A 22,409-nucleotide genomic window follows, 5' to 3' on the forward strand; every position below is an offset into this window, starting at 1 on the left:
CTTGCTTCTGCATTTATATTTAGAACATTTACAAAGAATAAATTTGGTTTCTTTTTTGTAGACTCTAACAGCATAATTGTAAGTGGTACAAAAGGCATACAAAGAAGCAATAGATATCCATCCCACCCATTCAACATCACAGGCAGCCCAATCCATGCTGCCCAGCGGTGCTTGAAGAAGGGTAATTTTTTTAGGAATCCATAGAACTCATCCTAAATCTTGTTAAAACCAAACGAAAAGAACATATTGAAAATTAGTATTTCTTTTTGCTTCATACTATTTGATTGGGAAGCCAAACATAAATGAATGCCAGGGATACCAACTGCATTTTTAAAATGTGATATTCTTTATGTTTATTCCTTTTTCATTTTTAATTTTTAGAGATAGAGTCTTATTCTGTCACCCAGGGTGGTGTGCAGTGGTACGATCATGGCTCACTGCAGCCTTGAACTCCAGCAGTCCTCCTGCCTCAGCCTCCCAAGTAGCCAGGACTACAGGCACATACTACCATGCCCAGCTAATTTTTTTTTTTTTTTTTTGAGACGGAGTCTTGCTCTGTTGCCCAGGCTGGAGTGCAGTGGTACAATCTCAGCTCACTGCAAGCTCTGCCTCCTGGGTTCTCGCCATTCTCCTGCCTCAGCCTCCCGAGTAACTGGGACTACAGGCACCCGCCACCACGCCTGGCTAATTTTTTGTATTTTTAGTAGAGGCGGGGTTTCACCATGTTAGCCAGGATGGTCTTGATCTCCTGACCTCGTGATTCGCCTGCCTCGGCCTCCCAAAGTGCTGGGATTACAGACGTGAGCCACCGCACCTGGCCAGCTAATTTTTTATTTTAAGTTTTGTATAGACAGGGTCTCACTATGTTGCCCAGGCTGGTCTTGAACTCCTGGCCTCCAGCAATCCTCCCTCCTTGGCCTCCCAAAGTGTTGAGATTACAGGCGTGAGCCACCATGCCTGGCCTTAAATGTGGTATTCTAACACCAGTGTCCATTCATGGAGGGTTGTTATGTTTTTATTTTGTTGTTATTGTCGTTGTTGTCAAGCAAGCTCATTTTGAGTCAGGTATAACATTTTGCTGATATGCCATGGCATGTTCTCACAGAAAAATTAAGAAACCAGGGACTGGTGGTGATTGGAATAGAATCTCATTGTAAGTAATTTATCCTTGTACAAATCTAAGTGAATAACAGATCAAATCCAATTCCCTAAAACATGCCACCTATGTATTCTATACAAGCAGCTTATCATGGTATATAGTATTAATTGTTGTAAAGGAGTTCTAATAAGCAAATAAGTTCAGATGCAGCCATTTATGCCACTTGACTTTTATCCTTTGTAGAATAACTAACATTTACCTGTATTTTCTATATTTATCAGAAGACCCCTTTATCTTTTATTTCATTTAATCATAACCTTATGGCATGAACCCGGTTTGGGGAGGCTCAGATCTAGAGCATGATTTTGGGGGACTAACATGGAACCGTCACCAAATTCTGAGGTGCTGAAACTGCAGAGAATATTGTTGCCTATTGAGGACTAACCCCCAGAGCCACTGACGAGATCGAGATCTGAGCTTGGGCTGTAGTCTCTCCCATACCCATATCATTTCCCACATACGGATATCCACCCTCCTAAGTTTTTTGTCGGGGATGGAGGCAGTTATAGCCGTAGCCCTTTCCATTGCTTTCCCTGCATTCTGAAAGCTTAGCACTCAGCTTTATCAGTGATCAGACTAGCCACTGCTAGTCTCTTACCAGATCTGTAACTTGTGCTAGGTACTGAACTTCTCTAAGCCACAGTTTCCTAGCCTATGAAATGATCATGGTAAATAATAGTACCCACCCCATAAGGTCATAATGAGAACTATATGGGATAATGTACTTAAGGTGCTGAGAAAGTGCCTAGAGAGAGCTCATTATTAATTATCACTGTTCCGATCTGAGACATGGTGAATAAACATGGCTCAGCTGTGTTCCTTTTGTGTACTCAGAAACACCAGAGATTCACACCTGGGCCAGGGCCGTGATGCCCAGGTCTTTTCAAGGTATCTCCAAGGTATCCATCTGGAAGCTTTTGTCTTATGCTCTCCCTCTCACATCCATTTAGAAGGATACCAAACTGTGCTGTGTTTCCTCTTGGCCCTCCCTTCAGTTTGCCAGTAAAGTAGTTTCCTTTTCAGTGTTGGTGAATAGAGTCTCAAAGTCAGCATTGGGAAATGGATACTAGGCTATAACTCCTTCAAGGCAATAGCACAGAATACTGCAGAATACTATAGCACAGAATATTACAATAGCACAGAATATTACAATAGCACAGAATACTGCAGCACCTAGTATTGTGCCTAACCTGATAGGTGCTCGGTAAATTTTATTGAATGAGTTCACGATGTCCTGAGAGGTTGGTGCTATCAAGTGATTCTCCCAGGTCACACATAGTAGCATCAAGACTGTGACCATACTTGGAGACCCTAGTCCAGTATCCTGCCCATAATAACTTAGAAGACAGCCAGTTATGGATACCAAGTTGCTTAGCATCTTCTCTGCAGTCACTCTTAGAGCAGGATGGATCAAGAGCCTTCGCTATTCACATTACAAGCTAGGCCAGGTCACAAGGCTGACTGGGGCATGAGTCCAGAAGGCTGATGATAGCCATCCAGCAATGGACTAGTACAGCCATTGAAAGGAAGCATGTGTTGAACCTGGGGTTTCAGCAACTTCTGTTATGGTTTGCCTCCTCTGACGGGAAAATTGAAAGCTTTTTGAAATGCTGAGGAAATGCCATAGGAGTTGTCAGATATCTGAAAACAAGTGGGTAAAAACAGAAAACTACTTGTGCCAAAACAGTAGAATTCCTTTCTTCAGTTTGATTTCTCTAACCTTGTATATTTAGGAAAAACTCAACTTCAGGTCTAACTCCAGTCATCTAGAGCTATTGTCTTGTAGTAGAGTAAGAAATTGAACCAGAACAGATTTCATTTAACCTTTCAAAAGTGAAATTTTCACACAGTTGACCTTCTTGACTTCAAGGAACAAAACGGAACTATCAGTTCTCTGCTGCATGCGTCAACAAGAGATGGGAGGAGAGCGCCCCAGGCGATGGCTGTTTTTCATATTTGGTTTGCCCAGAGAATGTACATTTTGGTTCACATATGGAAATCAGCCCTTTGTAGATAGTTACAGATAGGAATTTCCAGATAATCCTGTCTAGCTTAGTCTTGTCTTAATGGAATAACCATATTTCTGTTTAGGAGGGGGTTAATTCAGCTGCCTTTCCAAGGTACCATGGAAAAATTCTCTAAGCCTGGATTCCAAGAAATACTACTACTGATGAGAATTAGAGCACTGGTGTTTTTCAAATGATGGGTGTTGGTTTGTTTTGAGCTTGGCATAAATCACGTGTTGACCTTAGCTTGCTTTTTTTTTTTTTTCTTTGAGACAGAGTTTCGCTCTTGTTGCCCAGACTGGAGTGCAATGGCATGATCTCGGCTCACTGCAACCTCTGCCTCCTGGGTTCAAGCGATTCTCCTGTCTCAGCCTCCCGAGTAGCTAGGATTACAGGCACGTGCCACCACCCTCAGCTAATTTTGTATTTTTAGTAGAAATAGGGTTTCTTCATGTTGGTCAGGCTGATCTCGAACTCCCGACCTCAGGTGATCCACCTGCCTTGACCTCCCAAAGTGCTGGGATTACAGGCGTGAGCCACCATGCCCGGCTGACCTTAGCTTGCTTTTGAAAACCAATGTATAACTTTTTGTCTTGGTTCAAAACTCATCTGACTCTTGAGACTTCTTCTAAGTTTTTGTTTTCGTTTTTACTGTGCTATAGTGTAACTCTCAGGGTGGGTAGTTTTGTGAGGTCCATCACCCAGCTTGTTTCCCGGAAGATCCTTGGCCTCATTCAGACCATTCAAGTGCTCATGGTTTCTTGGCTGTTTGAGGAGCTCTTGATGCTTCTGGGAACCTAGATGATTTGCCAGCCCAGCTCTCAGGAGCCCAGCCTAGCAGGGCTTCAGTCTCTATCCACTATCAAAGAATGTTCAAGAATCTTGGCATGAAGTGGCAAGAAAAAAAGAAAACTGCCCAGGATTTACATCTATATGTATACTAAGGATTTATAAATCATGTGGATAAAGTTATGGCTAATCTTTTGAGGATGATTTCTCTCAACTACAGCTTTCCCTCAAGAGCCACTTCTTCCAGAAATTGATCAGCAAAGAAAGAACAAAGGAAAGCCCAGATTCAAGAGAGACCTCTTTAAAATTTTCCAGCAAAATAGATTCTCTTACTGACGAATGTATGCAAGTGGTATAGCACAGTGGTTCTCAAACCTTTTGGTTTGTGGGACCCCTGTATACTCTTAAAGTACTGAGGAAAATGAAGAGTTTTAGTTTATGTGGATATTCTTTTTTTGTCACTACACCAAATCTGGTAATGATATAGTTTCTTAAAGGTTATTTACAATGTGGAATCTGAAATCATATCAGTAAACTTTTTGTGCTCTGGTATATTAAAATCCATTGCTCTGTCTTGCACTTTGAGCAGATCATTTACCCATGCATGATTCTGTAACATCATGCCTTGGTCACTTAGAAAATACTGGTTCACTGACATGAAGAATTTCCAATTCATTATACAATTTTTTTGAAATCGCATTTGTTCATATCATCACCAGTCTCATCAGAAAAGTCTAAATATTGGGAAGCTGTTGAGCTCATGGTGGTGGATACAGATGTTCCAGTGAAAACTAATTGAAAGCTAGAAATTTGTCGTTGGTTACAAATACTGTCAGTTGGTTTTTCTTGAGGTTACAGGATCAGTTGGTTAATTTTTGAGAAGATGTCTGCCAGATACCCAGGTCTGGGTAACCATAGTTATCTATCAGTTATTCTTTCAAGTAAAGATGGTATTATTTGAACAGAGTGGTTAGTTCAGCTTGCAATTCAGACAGTTGCACAGGTGCTTTTCCTGGAAACAAATACTGTACTTCAACACATGATAATAAAAGGATATATATTTAAAGGTTGCAATTTAATAAAATTTTACTTTCATCGAGGACTTTCTTTAGTGAAACTGGCTTAATTTTCTATTTGTTAGATTCTGGGCATGTGATGATGAGAAATACAATGATGAATAGTACAGTTTGGGGCCACTACGTTGTTGTTGTTGTTGTTGTTGTTGTTGTTGTTTTGAGATGGAGTCTCACTCTGTCGCCCAGGCTGGAGCGCGGTGGCGCGATCTTGGATCACTGCAACCTCTGCCTCCTGGGTTCAAGAGATTCTCCTGCCTCAGCCTCCTGAGTACCTGGGATTATAGGTGCCCACCACAACGCTCGGCTAATTTTTGTATTTTTAGTAGAGACGGGGTTCACCATGTTGGCCAGGCTGGTCTTGAACTCCTGACCCAGGTGATTCACCCGCCTCGCCTCGACCTCCCAAAGTGCTGGGATTATAGGCGTGAGCCACCGTGCCCGGCCACGGGGGGCCGCTACTTTGATTGATGCTAATGTGCCAGGAGTTTTACCCATCATTGACTTTGCACCATTAATGCAAATGTCAACACAGTGAAAAAACACCAATAGTATCATCATGATATTATAAAAAGTGTTTTGACTTTATGGACTCCAGAACCTTCACCTTCGACTGTGCAATTTATCCTAAAGAAATGTACCCCAGGCCGGGTGTGGTGGCTCACGCCTGTAATCCTAGCACTTTGGGAGGCTGAGCAGGCGGATCACCTCACGTCAGGGGTTGAAGACCAGCATGGCCAACATGGCAAAACCTGTCTCTACTAAAAATATAAAAATTAGCGGGGCATCTTGGCACATGCCTGTAATCCCAGCTCCTTGGGAGGCTGAGGCAGGAAAATCGCTTGAACCCAGGAGGCAGAGGTTGCAATGAGCTGAGATTGTGCCACTGCAGTCCAGCCTGGGCGACAGAGTGGGACTCCGTCTCAAAAAAAAAGCCCAAAATTTATGTGCAAGAATATACATTGATGAATTATTCTTTTTGGTAGTAAAAAAAATTCGATATATCTAAGAATAAATGTTTATTAAATACATTATGCTATATCAATGGAAAAGTATATGATCTGAGCAATTGAAGCAACATTTTGTGAGAATAAAGACACAGGAAAATGTGAGATAAATGTTAACGGGGAAGAAAAGGAGGAAACAAATTAGTATATAAGGAATGATTCAGTTATGTGATAAAGATACTATGTACATATAGACAAGTGTAAATAATTGGAAAGATAAATACAAGAATGTTAATAGTGATCATCTTGAGTGATAGGGATATGGGTGTTTTAATTTGTGTCTGTATTTCTGTTAGTCTAAGTGTTGTACAATAAGCGTGTGTTACTTTTGGGGGGAGGGGTGTTGGTTGCATTTTGAAAATTTATTTTTAAATTTATATTCAGTACAATTCACTCTGGTTTACAGTTCTGTGAGTGTTGACAAATGCATAGGATCATATAACTACTACCACAGTCAAGATACAGAACAGGGTCATACTTTCTGGCATGATCTTCCATCTGGGACCCACCATACTGAATATACTGCCAATCCCAAAGATGCACAGAATGAAACTTTGTAAGGTGTGTGTTTCTTTGCTTGGCAAGGAGTGGGTAGGTACATGATCTGTGAATATAAAATGAAATTTGAAGGACAATTCCCCCAAAGGACATTGGAGGAAAATTCTAACCTTTCCACTGGAGCTTCGTCACAAGAAAATTTCAGCTCTGAGGATTTGGGAAAGAAAACTAAATCATATCTTCAATTCCTTTCGTCCTTCCAATGGGTCATGAAGACAGAGAACTTCAACGCCATGATCAGTGGTTCCAACAGTCAAGTAGTCATCCCTAGGTATACTAGGGGTGGGGGTCAGTGTTCTATGTATACCAAAACCCGTGCATACTGAAGTCCCACAGTTGACCCCGCAGAACCCTCGGATAGGAAAAGCCAGCACTCCATATATGTGGGTTTCATGTGGTTTGGTCTAAAACAATCCGTGTATAAGTTGACTCACACAGTTCAAACTTGTGTTCTTCAAGGATCAGCTGTATATTTACTACTCTCACTTTCTAGAAATTAAACCTAGATATTAAGCCATGTAAAAAGATAACTTTCCTACATTCAAATATGCATCCATTTTAACCTACTCAAGTCTATAGCTGAGTTTGTTCTTTTACAAATTCGAGCATGTATATAGATTCATACATTCACCACCACAATCAAGATAAAAAACAGTTCCTACAAAAACCCTAAAAACTCCCAAAATAGTCCTATAAAACTCCCTCCTGCTATTCCTTTATAATCACACCCTCCTTCCCACTCCTAACTCTGTCAACTACGATACGTTTTCATCAGTAGAAATTTGTCTTTTCGAGAATGTCATATAAATAGACTCATACAGCCTTTGAGACTATCTTCTTTCCCTCAGTTCATTCCTTTTATTGCTGAATATATTCTATCATATGGATCTGTCAGTTTGTTTGATCCATTTACTCACTGAAGGATGTTTGGATTGTTTCCAGTCTGGGGAAATTATGAGTTCAGATGCTATAAACATTCACGTACAGGTATTTTGTCAGGGCATAAGTTTTCATTTCTCTAGGATAAATATCCAGGGGTAGGGTTGCCGGCTCATATGCTAAGTGTATATTTCACCATTTAAGACATTGCCAAACTGTTTTTCAGAATGGTGGTATTTTTTTCATTCCCATCAGCAGCGTATGAGAGTTCCATTTACTGGGCATGCTCACTGGCGCTTGATATTGTTGGTATTTTTTATTTTAGACATTTTAATATGTATGGAATGGTAGCTCATCATGATACTAATTTACATTTCCCTAATGACTAATGACGTTGAACATCTTTTCATCTGCTTATTTGTCATCCTTATGTCCACTTTGGTGAAGTGTCCCAAGTTTTCCCCCATTTAAAAAAAAAATTGGATTTTTTTTTTTTTTTTACTGCTAAGTTTTGAAAGTTCTTTATATATCCTAGACACAGATCCTTTGTTGGATATGTGATTTGCAAATATGTTGTCCCAGTCTGTAGCTTGTCTTTTCATTCTCTTGATAGTGTCTTTCACAGAGAAAAAGTTCTAATTTTTATCAAGTCCAGTGTATCAATATTTTTCTTTTATGGATTGTGCTTTTGATCTCATGACTAAGAACTCAAATATTATATCTATGTCTATGATCCATTTTGAATTAATTTTTATAAAGTTAGGGCAGAGTTCAATTTTTTTCTTTGGTCTGTGTGTGTCCAGTTGTTCCAACACCATTTGCTGAAAAGTCTATCCTTCTTCCACTGAATTGCTTTTGCACCCGTGTTAAAAACCATTTGAGCATATTTGTATGGGTCTATTTCTGGACTCTTTGTTCTCTTCCATTGATCTCTCTGTTTATTCTTTTGCCAATACCACACACCTTGATTACTGTAGCTTTATAGTAAGTCTTGTATAATGCAATTCTTCCATTTTATTTTTTTCAAAAATGTCTTAATTCTAGTTCGTTTGCCTTTCCATATAAATTTTAGAGTCAGCTTGTCCTTATCAACAAAATTTTTATTGGAATTGTGTTAAATCCATATCAATTGGGGAAGAATTGACATCTTTATTATGTCAAGTCTTCCAATATATGAACACTTTATGTCTCATTTATTTGGATCTTCTTTGTTTTCTTCCATTAACATTTTATAGTTTTCAGCTTATGGGTCCTGTACATGTTTTGTTAGATTTATATACCTAGGGAGTACCTTTTGGTTCTCAAAAGAGTACTGAGGATCCATGAAATGTTAAAAATATTCTACATAAATGCATTGTTAATATGTAGCCTTTAAATTTTATTTTGTAAATCTTTATTGATTAGTTCAAATATTCAGCCACATAATACTGCCAAGTTTTTAAAATACCAGCTTTTGTATTGTAATTTTACTTTTGTAAAATTCATAGATTTACATAAATATCTGTATGTGTATATATGCCTAGAGAGATTTCTAAAAGGATTTTTAAGGGTTTGAAAACCCTTAAAAAATACATGTTAATGAATTCTAATGTACCACTGAATAGTTAACATGTAATTACCATGTGCTATATATGAGAATATGAAAGTAAAAGGTATATATACTTTCACGCCTATATCAAGTTGATTGTGTACTTATAAATAAGAAGGGAGTTAAATTTCTAAAACACAAAAATGAGTTCTCATGTGACCCAAAATAATTTTTGGAAAGCAAAAATATCAATTGTATCTTCTTCATATTTATACATTTTTAGTGGGAATTTACCATGCTTCTTAAGTCTTCAGATTTATTGCTCACTCTTGACAAATAGTGGATCATTAGCATTGCTCAACCTTGCCTGTTCTCTGTTGTGAATATGATTGTATAAACCTAGGTGAGGAGTAGTTTGTATAGAAATGTCATCTTTCCTGTATCTCTTCTAGGGGACCTGCCTAATGATTTCATGACATCATCTGATCCAGTATGCTGAGGAATTATGGTCTTTCCAAGCTTTTAAAGTAGTTTTGAGATCTTCAGTTCTGTCACTACCCTCTCAACCTTGACTGTGACTCACCATAGTCTCTTTTGGACTAGCTTCAGTTTTCCATCTATAGGAAGTGCCTAGTTTTTTGCACAGCCTAGCACTCCATGAGCAGGGCCTGAAAGTCAAAATGGAGCAATCCCTAGGCATTTCTCAATATTCCTTGTAGGAATCAGGTGACAGAAATGGGATTCTGCAACTTCTTCAGCATATAGGAACTTGAGTGAAAATACAGGACTGCCCATCTTTTGGAATGTTTTGGCCTTCTTCACAGTTCCTGTGGGAACTTTGAAAATTTTTCAAATTTGTTTTACTTAGCTACCTGTCTACACAAGCATGTCATTACTGAAGTAGGCTGTCTGGACCCTCCTCCCTAAACACCATTTTCTCTGCTCTCACACACCAAAAGTATTTAAAGTGCCTTCAAAAAGTGATTTTAAAAGGAGAGGATTCCATTATGTTAATATACATTGTATTTTACACAGTACCTTGCAGTTTTCAAAGCATTTTTTATACTGTACCTAGTTTGTCCCTCACAGTATTCCTGTGAGGTATTCAGAGCAATACCCTCCAGTATTTCCCAGGCCAGGATGACCAAAGCCCACAAGTTGTCCACATTGGATATCATGGTGTTGTATTATATTCCACTTACATTGCCTTTTCCTCCATTCTCACTGCTTTAATTCAATTCCTGGTCATCTCGTTCTTAGCTTGCTAATCGATCTCCCTTGTCTTTGTATCAGTCCATTCTCTATATCATTTCCAGGATTATTTTTCCAAAACAGGATAAATAATGTCATCTTCCAGCTTAAAAACCTCCTGTGGTTGTTCATTTCTTACAGATTAAAATTCAGATTTGGGAGCACTGCATTAGGCCCCAAGCCAGCCTTTCCACCTTCTCTACCCTCAGTATCCCTTGCAGACCATCTGCCTGCCACACTGGAGAGCTTGGCATTCCTCAGAGATCCCTTATGCTTGACTATCTCCACACTTTCACTCCTGCCATCTCCTCTGTGTAGTACTATAGCCCACCACTTGTGACATCCCACTTTGTGAAATTCTTCTGCCTTCAGTGGTACGGTCTCTGGAAAGCCTTCTTCACTCAGCTCTCCAGGCAAAATGTCTTACTGTTTTCTGCATGCTCTCATAACCTTTTGTACACACCTCTGTGGCAGCACCTACTGCCAAGTTGATTGGCTCTTTTTCCCCCACAGGCCTTGAGCTCCTTGTGAACACAAGCTGTGCTGTGTTGTGTTGCGTTTAGCTTCATGTCACTTGAGCAAAGCATAGTGCCAGGGACATGGCTGACACAGGATTTGCTTATTTGAGCAAGGGAGTGATTTTTGGAACCTTCAGAAAAGCTGTGGGTGTAGTATTTATGTTTGATGGAATATCCAATTCTTACTTTTTATTGTTAATGACTTCACAGCCAGTGGATGGCATTTTCTAAAATGTCATCTTTAATCTCTTTTGCTGTCTAAACTTCAATCACCTTAGGAATCTCTAAGAAGTTAAACTTAGTCTTGCATCATACACATACACATATTTTGCAGGTTTTCACCTTAAAATTATTTTCTGTGTTTCTAGCTTGTTCTTGAACCACAGGTGTGGTATTAATCTTTTCTTTTACTTAATAGCATCTTTCCTGCCCTCAAGACCATGACCAGGAAACTGGCTTCTTAGCACCAAGGCTGATTTTCAAATTCTTGTTGGTTTAGGTTCTCTTAAAACTAGGCAGTCATATCTTTTTCCTATTAACACCATAATTAAATACCCAGAGCACAGTTTTGAGAAGCCCTTAGCACCATGTGTATATGCATGTGTATTTGTCTGGTTTTGCATGCTCTTTTCCTAGCCCTAGCATGCACAAGTGCACTCTTGCACAGGAATGACAGAGCCTAGTTGGCTTTTGCCTCCTTTTGGAGAGCTGTTATATTTATTGGTCATATGCACAGTGGACTTCCTTCCTGTTCCATACTTGACTGGTAGTTATGGAGCACCTAATGGTCTGACAGAAGAAGATAGTTCAGCAGAGAAGGGCTCATTACAGAATTGTATGGCCTTGATTTCAGGGAACCTGTCCCCTCTGTCTACCTTCAGAATGGCTATTTCCCATTTTTGGAAGATAACTTGAGTATGTGGGTACAGAATTAAGTATTTTCGGATAATAGTAATGCAGTGTTTCATTTCTGTTCTGGGGTTGCTAGTAGAAGCAACTCTGTAGGAATAAGCTAGAGCAAGGAGTGGACATGAGTTTAGATGGCTTTTCTTTTTGTCAGACCATCACTAGCCATTGATAGAAGAGCTGTACTTTTGTGTTACTTTCCTTTTATCTTTAACAGATAGAGTGAAATATAATTTGCAACACTTGGAACCTTGTAAAAGACAACCAACCAAACAGATAACAAACCAAAAAGAAATCATCTAAGTCACACACTGGATAAAGCTTTCTCTGAGCAGCCTCTGACTCCTTGGACAGCAGTCCCTCCCCTTTCAGAATCCTAACACCCTGTCCCCACCACCACTCTCTCAGTGTTTCTGTTGAGGGCAAGAGTCAGACACCTAGCTTTTGTGTTTGGCTTTAAAATCAAAGTTGTTTTATCATGTTAAACTGCCAGGACCATGTCTTCTTGGTGTAAAACCCCTGAAACATCTATTACAATGCCATAGACTCAGCAGATACTCAGTTGTTGTATTTTTTTATTTTTGTTTTGTTTTGTCTTTTTTTGAGACAGGGTTTCCGCTCCCTTTGCCCAGACTGGAGTGCAATGGTGTGATCTCAGCTCACAGTAACTTCTGCCTCCCCAGCTCAAGCGATTCTCCCACCTGAGCCCCCCAAGTAGCTGGGGCTACAGGCAGGTGCCACCATACCCAGCTAATTTTTGTATTTTTGTAGAGATGGGCTTTCGCCATGTTTCCCAAACTGATCTTGAACTCCTGGGCTCTAGTGATCTGCCTGCCTCAGCTTCCCAAAATGCTGGGATTACAGGTGTGAGCCACCACACCCAGCCAACACTCGATTTTATGTGAAGTCACACTCTCTAGAAGGATCTGAATTCCATTTCTGTATTTATAAGCATGTAGATTATAGGAACAACTCATTTTCTAAACTAATGCTTTACCTGGTTCTCTTTTGTGTGATTTGAGGCCGTCATCACAGAAGTTAGATATCCATCACGATGTTTGTCTTTTTTTTTTTTTTTTTTTTTAACACGTTACCTCATTTATTCTCACAACATGCCTGTGAGGTAGGGAGGGGCAGGGACTGTCCCTGTTTTACAGAGGAGGAAGTTGAGGCACACAGAGGTCAAGTGACTTGCCCAACATCAAAGACGGCAGCCAAGCTGGAAATGGGCCCCGGAGCAGGCCCTTTGGTGGGGGGGTTCCCCCTGCATCAAGCGCCAGCCAAGAGGATGTCTCGGATGCCAGAGAGGCACATACACAGCATAGAACAGCCCCTCAGGTACTGAGCTGGCCCCTGCCCTCCCCCACCCCGCCCTGCAGGCCCAGGCCATTGCAGCTCAGGGCTTATGACACCCTGGGAGTGGGATGGGGGGCAGGAGAGAGAGAAGGATAATTGGGGTAAAAAAAAAAATAGAACAGAAAACTCAGAGGCTGGGCAGATGGGCCCTTAGGAGTTGGGGGGAGGGGGTGGAGACCAAAAAAAAAAAAAGGGCTGCTTACACACAAGGTATATATTTTTACACACACTTGTATACACACCTAGATATAGTACATGTAAAAATATATGCTATTCACACACCCGCCTCCTGTCAGGTGTCCCAAGAGCCAGCGGCGGCAGCGCTGGGTGGGCATGGGTGAGCAGATGGGCGTTTGTTAACTCTACACTCTAAGGTCTATGTGCATATGTACACATACATACAGACACCGCCGCCCGCCCCTCGGGCACCGGACACAGGCGTGGCTGAGGACTGACAGCCCCCTGGAAGCCACTCGGGAGTCCTAGATTTTGCTGAAGGAAGAAGGGGCTGGAGTGTGATAACTGTGGCTTTGTCTCATTTCCACCCACCAAGACTAAAACTTCCCTCATCTGCTCAGCGGTGAGTCCTTCCTGACACTGCCCAGGGCTGGCAGGGCACCTCCCAGTGAGGCGCCTCCATCTGCGTGTGTGTGTGTGCGCGTGTGAGGTTGTGTGTGAGCACTTGGCGGGGGAGGGAGGGGACGCATGTCCATCTCTCTGTCCTCTGGGCCCTCAACCGCAGAGAGGGCTGAGACCTAGAAAGCTGCTTGCCACAATGGTGACCACTGTGTGAGCTCTGAAGGGAAAAGAGAAAAACATAAGAATGAAAATCCAAGGTCAGAGCGGGGGTAGCTGGGGAAAGGAGGGACATGGCAGGTGCCCAAGGCTGCCCTTGGACTGTCATCATCTTGTAAACAAGCTAGTGTGAGTTCTCATCAGATAGAACAAGTAAAAAGACCACAGTCTGGAGGCTGGGCCGGGAGTTGCCGACGTCCATCTATCTAGTCCACCATGGCCAGCAAGAGGAAAAAAAAAGTTTTCTAGTTTCGTGACTTTTGTTGATTTTTTTTGTGAGTAAAATCTTCATAACCTAAATCTGGGAGGGACCCAAAAAAGCCAAATTTTGAGCCCTTGTATGCGTCAATTTGAAAGTTGGCTAAGGGTCTCTAGACAGAATAACCATAGCAAAGGTTGAGAAAACTCTTCCGTTCGCACTTAGTTTTTGTGTTTTTTAATAATTTGAAATCTTTTTTTTCCTCCTGCATGGTCTCAGAGCCTGGTCTGGGCCTCCGGGACATAAATCTCGATGCTGTCCGCGCTCTCGGTGGCCGAGTTCTGCCGCACAGAAGCTGCCTGCTTGGCCGCCAGGAGTCTCTTGCGGGCCTCCTGGCGCTGCTTGTCGCTGGCGTCTGAGGCCTTGTCGTGGCTCACTGCCGGCTTGGATTTGGCTGGCTTCTTTGGGACCGGAGGGGGTGGTTTCTTCTCTTCCTTCCTCTTCTCGGGGGTCTCCACCAGCTGCCAGCTGTTGGCCTTGAGGTGGTAGAGTTCATCGAACTTCATGCTGATGTCCTCGATGGACAGCTGTAGCAGGTCCCAGAACCCTGCCAGGTCCTGGGCTGTGGGGCGTGGGTTGGCATCAGGGTTCAAGTTTTGCTCACAGAGGCCCCGGAACTGCTGGAATTTCTGGGACATCAGTAGCTGGGCACTGCCCACAGCACTGAGGACTTTTCCTAAGACTTCTTCAGAGAGGTTGTTCTCTTTGGTCTCCTTGTCCATCTGGCAGCACCAGCCTTCCAGCCGCTCCGTTTCTGCCTGCAGTAGCTTTAGGAACCAGTAGCCGTCTCGGCGGCAGGCCCCTGGCTGTGCCGGCTCTGCTGGGGAGCTGGAGGAGGTCTCGAGCCAGGGGTCGGGTGGGGGCAGCGAGGACGCCTCTAGGGCAGGGTCGCTGTTGTCTCCATAGGAGAGGTTGCGCTTGATCTGGGCAATCTTGGGGGCCTGCCGGGGACCGGCATCGATGCTGATGGAGTTGGGGTGAGGGGTACAGTCCGGGAGGCTCCTCTCAGATGACTTACAGCTTGAGTCATTGGCATCCTGGGTATCCGAGTCTGTGTCCCGTCGGGAGGACATACTGTGAGAGGGAACGCTGCTTCGCTAGTCGTCCTCTACCTGAACCCCGATGGACTGGAATTTGGTAGCGGGACTGGGCTCCTCTTTTGGCACTGGCTGAATGCAGTCAACTTGTATTCCTATTGATGACAGTTTCCTTTTGGGGGCGGCCTTGGGGTGGGACTCAGAGCTGGTCAGCGTCCCTTGTTCACTTTTCAGAGCTGCATGTTTTGGGGGTGGCTCTGGGGCCTCAGCGGCTGGGGCGACTCCACCCTGTGTCACGCTGGGCGGTCGGGTACTGCTGTCCAGGCTGTCCGACAAGTTGCTCAGGCCCGAATGGCTAGTCACCTCTCTCTTGTGGTCCTGGCTGTCCAGGTAGGTGTCCTGGGCAGACTCAGTACTGCTCTGGACTGTGACTGAGATGAACGGCTTTGAAGTGGTGCATGGAGGGACCGGTGGTGGGGTCTTCTTATACGCCACTAGGCATGATGAACCCTCCTCCCTCACGCAGCCCAGCCCGAGGCTCCGGTTTTGTACTGATGTTTGTCTTATGAGAAGAAAAGATGGGCTATTCGGAAGAAACAAATCAGGTTTTGGTAATACTAAGAGAATCAGTTGTATATTTCAGAAATTTAGGGAACCTTTTTATTTGTTGAATTTATAAGTAAGACATGCATGATATCTAACCGTTACCTAACCAGAGAATTTACTTCAAGCTAAATTTTGAACTGCATAAATGTTAACATGTTTATGAGAACGGGTTCTAAGCAATTCTTCTTTTTCAGTTGTGGTGCTAAATGTCTGTAGTAAAAATTATATAAATATATACTTGCATCTTTATGTATATTTCTTTAAAAATTTGTTTTATGATCTAAGGTTTAAAAAATTTGATAATGCTGGCTATATGCACACTTTTTTTTAAGTCAGGAATCGTTCCTTTTCTCCTAAAGTAGACAATCAAAATAAGCAGTTTGAAGAGATGGATTTAAGACAGCAAAATTGTTGTATCTTCAGCTGTGTAAAAGAAATACTGTACCTTGGACCAGAAAACGTATATTAGTGATGGTTTGGTTAGTGACTGCAAAAGCAAAATAAATACCATAGTATAAAATATAGTTTCACATGACAGCATGTTTGACTAGTACTAAACATCTGCATTTAGGGAGCAGTTAGTACTAAAATGTGTTCTGCTTCTTTGCATGAAAATACATTAATATGAAATCTTATAGTGCCTTTCTCACTGATTAATATTAGGGAGTGGTCTGGTCAGGTCTTGTTGATAATTTGTTTTCTAGAAATGTGAGGAAAAAGCATTTTTCACAAACCTATCCAAAAAAAGTTGCCTTATTTCTCCTCCTTAAGCCTTTCAATGACTTTGCAGAATAAGGTTGCATCATTGTTTATTTTGGATGTAGAAGGTTGATCAGAACATCGCTTTTTACTGTAAAACGGCAGTGTAATGAGTTAAATAATAAACTTACATGCACAGGGAGATGTTCTTCCTGTGTTAGAGTTAATCTTTAAACAATCTCTAGCATTAAGAAAAAAGATACTGTTGAAGACCCCAGATTGCAAAAGCAGTGCCACTTCTTCTGAGAGCTTTGGGGCAATCCTCTGATGTGTAATTGCTTTACATCAGTCACAAGAGAGAGACAAGAATGTGCTTTCCTTGAACTTAACAGTTTGGGCAATTTTCTATAATCCAGTAAATACAAATTGTAGCTTGATTATTCATCTATGTCTGTCAAGCAAATTTTAATGGATGAATGAATGAGTCAAATCTATGCGTGGAAATATACAAATGTGCAAAATATGGGTCTAATTACCAGGCTGCTGAATTTACACAAGGTCAGGTAAACAAGGCACCAGTGTAATGATTATTAATTGTTAATAATGCCTTTGGGAAAACATTCACATTTTCCTTCTGAATACCTAACAGTTTGCCTTTCTAGTCATTTTAAACTCTGAAAATTTTAGCTGGTCTAAAAAAACAAAAACATTTTTGTCCTACTTTTATCCTTTCTCTGTAATTGCTTACTAATTTTTTTAGAATAAAGGTAAAATGTAATACATTTTTGAGGACCCTGTTGAAAATCACAGTTTAATATGATGGTGAAAGAATTAAGGGGGGTAGCATACTCACAGAGCAGAATGAAATAGCTGCTATCTTTTGTCTTCATTGAAGGGAAGAGTATGCCCCCCTCATCTTCCACCCTCTTTTCAAACCTAATCGACATTCTACAACACAAAACCAAGGTGGTAATAAAGGAAAGGAAATCAAAGCAGGCTTTTTTCCCCTCTATTTACCATAGTAAGTCAACATTTGACTCTGTCTTGATATTCTATAAAATGAATGTTGGAAAAAGAATAATATCAATGAGTAGTTTCCCATCGAAATGCCCAAGGGCCGAAATAATTGAGGGAATACTTGCCAAGGTTTTTCTTAGTTCAGTAACTCTTGATCACTGTGCAGTTGTGTAGCTGTGCTATCATTAAGGGCTCTCCATGTCTGGAAGGACACCCCCCTCTCCCAGCTTTAATCCAAAAGTCATAAATTGTAGAACTAACATGTCGTCTACGGGTCACCCAGGCGAAAACACTGCATCTTGAGAAATCTATCTTTCTGCCACTGTGCTTTGAAAATCTTTTGAATATTTTGCATTAATGGTGCTCCCGCAGTCTCTTGCTGGGCTCTCTCCTCATCTTCACAAGCTCCATATTCAGAAGTTTTTCCTCATAGTTAATCTAAACATTCTTCTCTCTGTTCTAGGCCTCACTTCTTATTACGTACCTGTGTTCAGTGTTACATGAGTATACCCACCTTCCTTTATGGTTTTTTCCCCAAGTATTTTTAAGTAGCACTCATATCTCCCTTTCATTTTCGTTTTTCTGGAACTCTTTCTTTCTTTCTTTCTTTCTTTGAGACGGAGTCTCGCTCTGTCACCCAAGCTGGAGTGAAGTGGCGCAATCTCGGCTCACCACAACCTCTACTTCCCGGGTTCAAGTGATTCTCCTGCCTCAGTCTCCTGAGCAGCTGGGATTACAGGCGCCTACCACCACGCCTGGCTAATTTTTGTGTTTTTAGTAGAGACGGGGTTTTGCCATGTTGGCCAGGCTGGTCTTGAGCTCCTGACCTCAGGTGATCCGCCCGCCTCGGCCTCCCAAAGTACTAGGATTACAGGCGTGAGCCACCGCGCCTAGCTGGAACTTTTTATTTTTAATCGTGATTGCTCTTTGTGGTTAGATTATAGTGTATGTAAGCCAAATGAATTTGAGCAAATTTTTTACCTTAACTCTGTAGTTAGCATCCTGTCCTATTTTGTATACCACTCTAGAATATAACGTACACTTTATACATATTTGTGAGTGCTATAGTGGTTTAATTAAATTTATGTAGCATTGTAGCCAAACTCTTTATTCTGGCATTTGAGACATTATAAATCCAACCTTCCTTTTCACACTCTATCATCCAGCAACACTGCCAAATTACCATTCCTCTAGACAGACCTCCTTGTTTTCACACAACTGCAGGGATTGTCGTCACCCACTTGCCGTTTTTATCTTTGTCAATTCTCCTTCACCTTTAAGACCTAAACCCATCTCACTTCTAGGAAGCCTTTTGTGGACATCACAGCTATGGAATGTTTTTTCTTTTTTCCTCTGAATCCCTAAAGAACTTTAAAAGTATAACTTTTCTCCCCCCGTTTTCTTTAATATAGTCCCTTATAGTTGTTCTTTTATTTGGCAAATCATTTTGTTCCCTATAAGGTTGTAGACTTCTGGAGAACAGGGGAAAGAAGAAAGACTAATATTTTTTTAGCTGCCAAACACTTGCTAAATATTTTTTACATATGTATGTTTTTAAATGGTATCATTTAATTCTTGCAGCAACCCTGTGAGGTGGGTGGTATTTTTTCCATTTTTACAGATAAGGAAGCTGAATCTTGTAGTAAACACAACCAATGTTAGAATGGTAATAATACATTGTAGAGCTGAGATTTAAGTTTGGGCTTCTCTGATTTAAAGCCTATATGCTCTTTCCAGAAAGCCTCCTCCATAAAAGTGACAGTTTGCTTCCTAATCTGCCAATTTACTAGAAAGTTCAAAAAACAGAATAGGTGTTCAGTAAATGATTAAATTTATGACTGTGGAAATCTGAATTGCTTTGACTTCATTTCTTTCGCCCATCAGCTAATGGTAATATGAATCAGCAATAAAATAGCCAAAGCCTTAGTAAGGGCCCTCTGTATTCTCACCAAAGGCTAGTACATGAGAGGTTGACAGTTGTACTCCAACATTAAGGCTGTTTACTTGAGACAAGTTTTTTTTACTTGTTTGTCTGTTTTTAAGCTTTTCTCTTGTTGATTCCAACATTCATTGATATTGCTAAATGTCACTTTTCTCACTTAGTATTTGTATTTCATTTTAAGAGAGTAAATTTCATTATATAATACAATAGTAGCAGCATGAATAATTTATGCCTCTGTCAAGGAACTATTAAAACACAGAGATTTTTAAATATGCATATTCTAAACTTCATATAAAAACTAAGGAATGGAGTTTTTATTTCCTCTCTGAGTGTTTATTCAGGAGTAAACCTGGGCACTTACTAAAAAGCTATGGTCTTACTGACTTCAATTTAGATGGAATGCTGAGTTGTAATTATGTCTATAGATAAGGAGAAATTGGTGTTTTATCTTTAGTAGAAAATCAGCTGATGTACTTTTTGGGGGCTTTTTACATTTTTTATTTGAAACAGGCATTTTTATGAGGTGTATTTATTCTCAAAGAATTAATGATTATAAGAATTAAGAAGGATGATTGCCAACCTAAGAATGAAAAGAACTTTGATTTGATGAGCACAAGCAATGGGACTGAGCTTTGGGGTGACAAAAATATGATGTTTTAGGTATCTGGGGTTTCTTCTTATCAACTTCCGCGCATATTGATAAGTTCAGCCTATTTTGTAAACAGTTACTAATGCCGTAATGCATTTTCCCATATTTTCCATCTGAATTTTTTACTATTATTGATTGAAGATTCAATTGAGAAATGTGTTTAGAACCCTGCTTTCCGTGGTAATCACAGAAGTCAGTGGGAAGACAAGAAAATTGTATTGAAAGAAATTGTGTGCGTGTGTGTTTTGTGTTTCAGCATAGATTATCTCTGCCAAAATAATAGCTGTCATTTTGTTTTTGTTATATTAGTGGCCCGTAGCTTACCACTACTCCTTTTGCCTTAGTTTTGCTTCTGAACGCTGGCTATTCCCATCAGCAAGAAGACCTTTTTAATTGAATGTCCAAATTTGAATGATTCTTGTCCTAATATCATTATAATCTTGATCCATTTCAAATTAGAGATCCCTAAGGTTGACTTCTCACCTCAGCTCAACAACCCTTTAACATTCAGAGACTTTGAAACTTCACTTCTGTTTAGAATTTCATATCATGCCCATCATGGGGGGAAAAGATGGAAGATGTATACGCTGAGCCTATAGGACTTCCTGCAGTGCTTATTAATCCTTTATGGATCATTTGAAATGTTTCTAGTTTATTTAAGCTTTGCTGCTTGTATCAGATTGTTCCTACAAAAAAAGAAAAAGTGATCATGCTTTGAATTTTTAAAAATGATCTCACTTTCAAGCAAAAGCACTTTTATGCTCCATTAAAGTTGAATTTGCCAAACTCTTACATCGCATTAACACAAGCTTTACTGGATAGATAAACGTGTTGTTCAAAGACCGACTTGAACTTTACCAAACTGCTTATTAAGATTTTTATCTTTATTCTTCTTATGTCTTAAATTATTTTAAAATAGACTAGTAAAATAGACTAGATAGGCCTAAAAGTACTACTTTAATGACAAAGTAATTTCTTCATTTGCTGTAAAAAAAAATAGTATAGATTGTAAGGTAATTGTTATATGAAGGCAAAATTAACGAAAATATTTTGATCAGTTTTATATTTTTTATATTTGTTTTATATAGTATCAATATCACAATAAAACTTGATTTTATTTTTTAATTTGCATAAGTGATTTATTGTTTTGACGTTTACAATTTTTGTTCTAGTCTATCATGCATCTTTGAAAATTCAGTATTTTCTTGAAATGTTTAGTAGGTCAGCCAATAAATTGACTTTTTTTATCCTTCTCAATTTAGTGGGTTTTTCAATATGTGTAGGACATCTTCTGTTTTCTATGAATGATAGTGTTATACTCTTTGTTTCTATTTATTTTGTGACGATTTTAGCTTGGAAATAATCTTGGAATGTGTATCTTTTTGACCTAGAGTTACTTGGAAAGTTCTAGTCTCATTTGTACTATGTTTTCTGGCTCCCTAATACAATTATAAGGACTTGGTCTTTTCGTTTTTAGTCTCCTTAGCCTTGAGGATTTAATTTAATGTGTTTGTTCTTCAGAAAGAATGTAAGCTAGTTTTCTACTTGAAATGTCTTTTTGTATTTTTAAATACATGAAACCTTTACAAAGGATTTGTTTTATCAAAAAATAACTTACATGCTCTTTTTTAAAGCATTAATTTACATCAATATTTATAGTGAACTTGAAAAAATATTTTAATGGTAATGAAAATATAATTTAATATCGAGCTAAATCTTTTTCAGCCCTCTTAGATTCCCCATTTTTAGCTGTTGAGTCACTGGAGTTCCTAATAAAGAAAGAAAAATGCATTTTTAGGAAATTACTTTTCTAAGGCAAACAATAAATTGTACACACAGAGGGAAAGGAAAGGAGAACTTTTCACCTGCCTTGTGTAGGGAAAAATCTAAACAATTACATGAAACACTTAGCAAGTTATTTTAATGTTACAGCTTTTCCATTTCTGAGAGTGATGATACCTTGTTAGTAAGAAACTTTATTAACACTGACTTCTAGTGTAAAAATCTTCCCTGGATTCATTTTTCACTAATTCACTTTATTATTTTCTCCTAGTGTTCCCATGACCTTTCAGAAATGTGTAGATCGTATTTTGTGCTGTACGAAAGCTGCCCCTTAGGTTGCATTGAGTAATGCAAAGTTGAATTATGAACATAATGGCAGTTCTCTGTGGCATTTCCAGTTGATGCTTACTTTTAGTTTGCTAAATTCATAAGTGAAGTGTTTTTTAATGTTGTCTACATTAGGGAAAAGGTTAAATAATGCTGAGCTTTTCTTCGTGAGCAAACGGGAAGAGTCATTTTGGTTGTTTGGTAGAAGATTGTGTTCCCATATTTTCATTCTTTGGCCAGTATGGATGGTGCACTGGATTGTTTTG

The 22,409-nt window shown here is 40.0% G+C and overlaps 2 protein-coding genes across 5 annotated transcripts in view; one reads left to right on the plus strand and one right to left on the minus strand.

Moving 5' to 3' along the window:
- POLA1 (DNA polymerase alpha 1, catalytic subunit) overlaps nt 1-22,409 on the plus strand; it is a 304,219-nt gene that overhangs the window by 153,115 nt on the left and 128,695 nt on the right. The window lies entirely within an intron of this gene.
- On the minus strand, nt 14,219-15,655 carry LOC129025119 (disks large-associated protein 4-like). Its single transcript, XM_054472676.2, has one exon. It carries the CDS (start codon nt 15,155-15,157, stop codon nt 14,300-14,302), a length of 858 nt encoding a protein of 285 aa, XP_054328651.1. The 5' UTR covers nt 15,158-15,655; the 3' UTR covers nt 14,219-14,299.

Source organism: Pongo pygmaeus, chromosome X (genome assembly GCF_028885625.2).
Source record: "Pongo pygmaeus isolate AG05252 chromosome X, NHGRI_mPonPyg2-v2.0_pri, whole genome shotgun sequence".
NCBI classification, from domain to species: domain Eukaryota; kingdom Metazoa; phylum Chordata; class Mammalia; order Primates; family Hominidae; genus Pongo; species Pongo pygmaeus.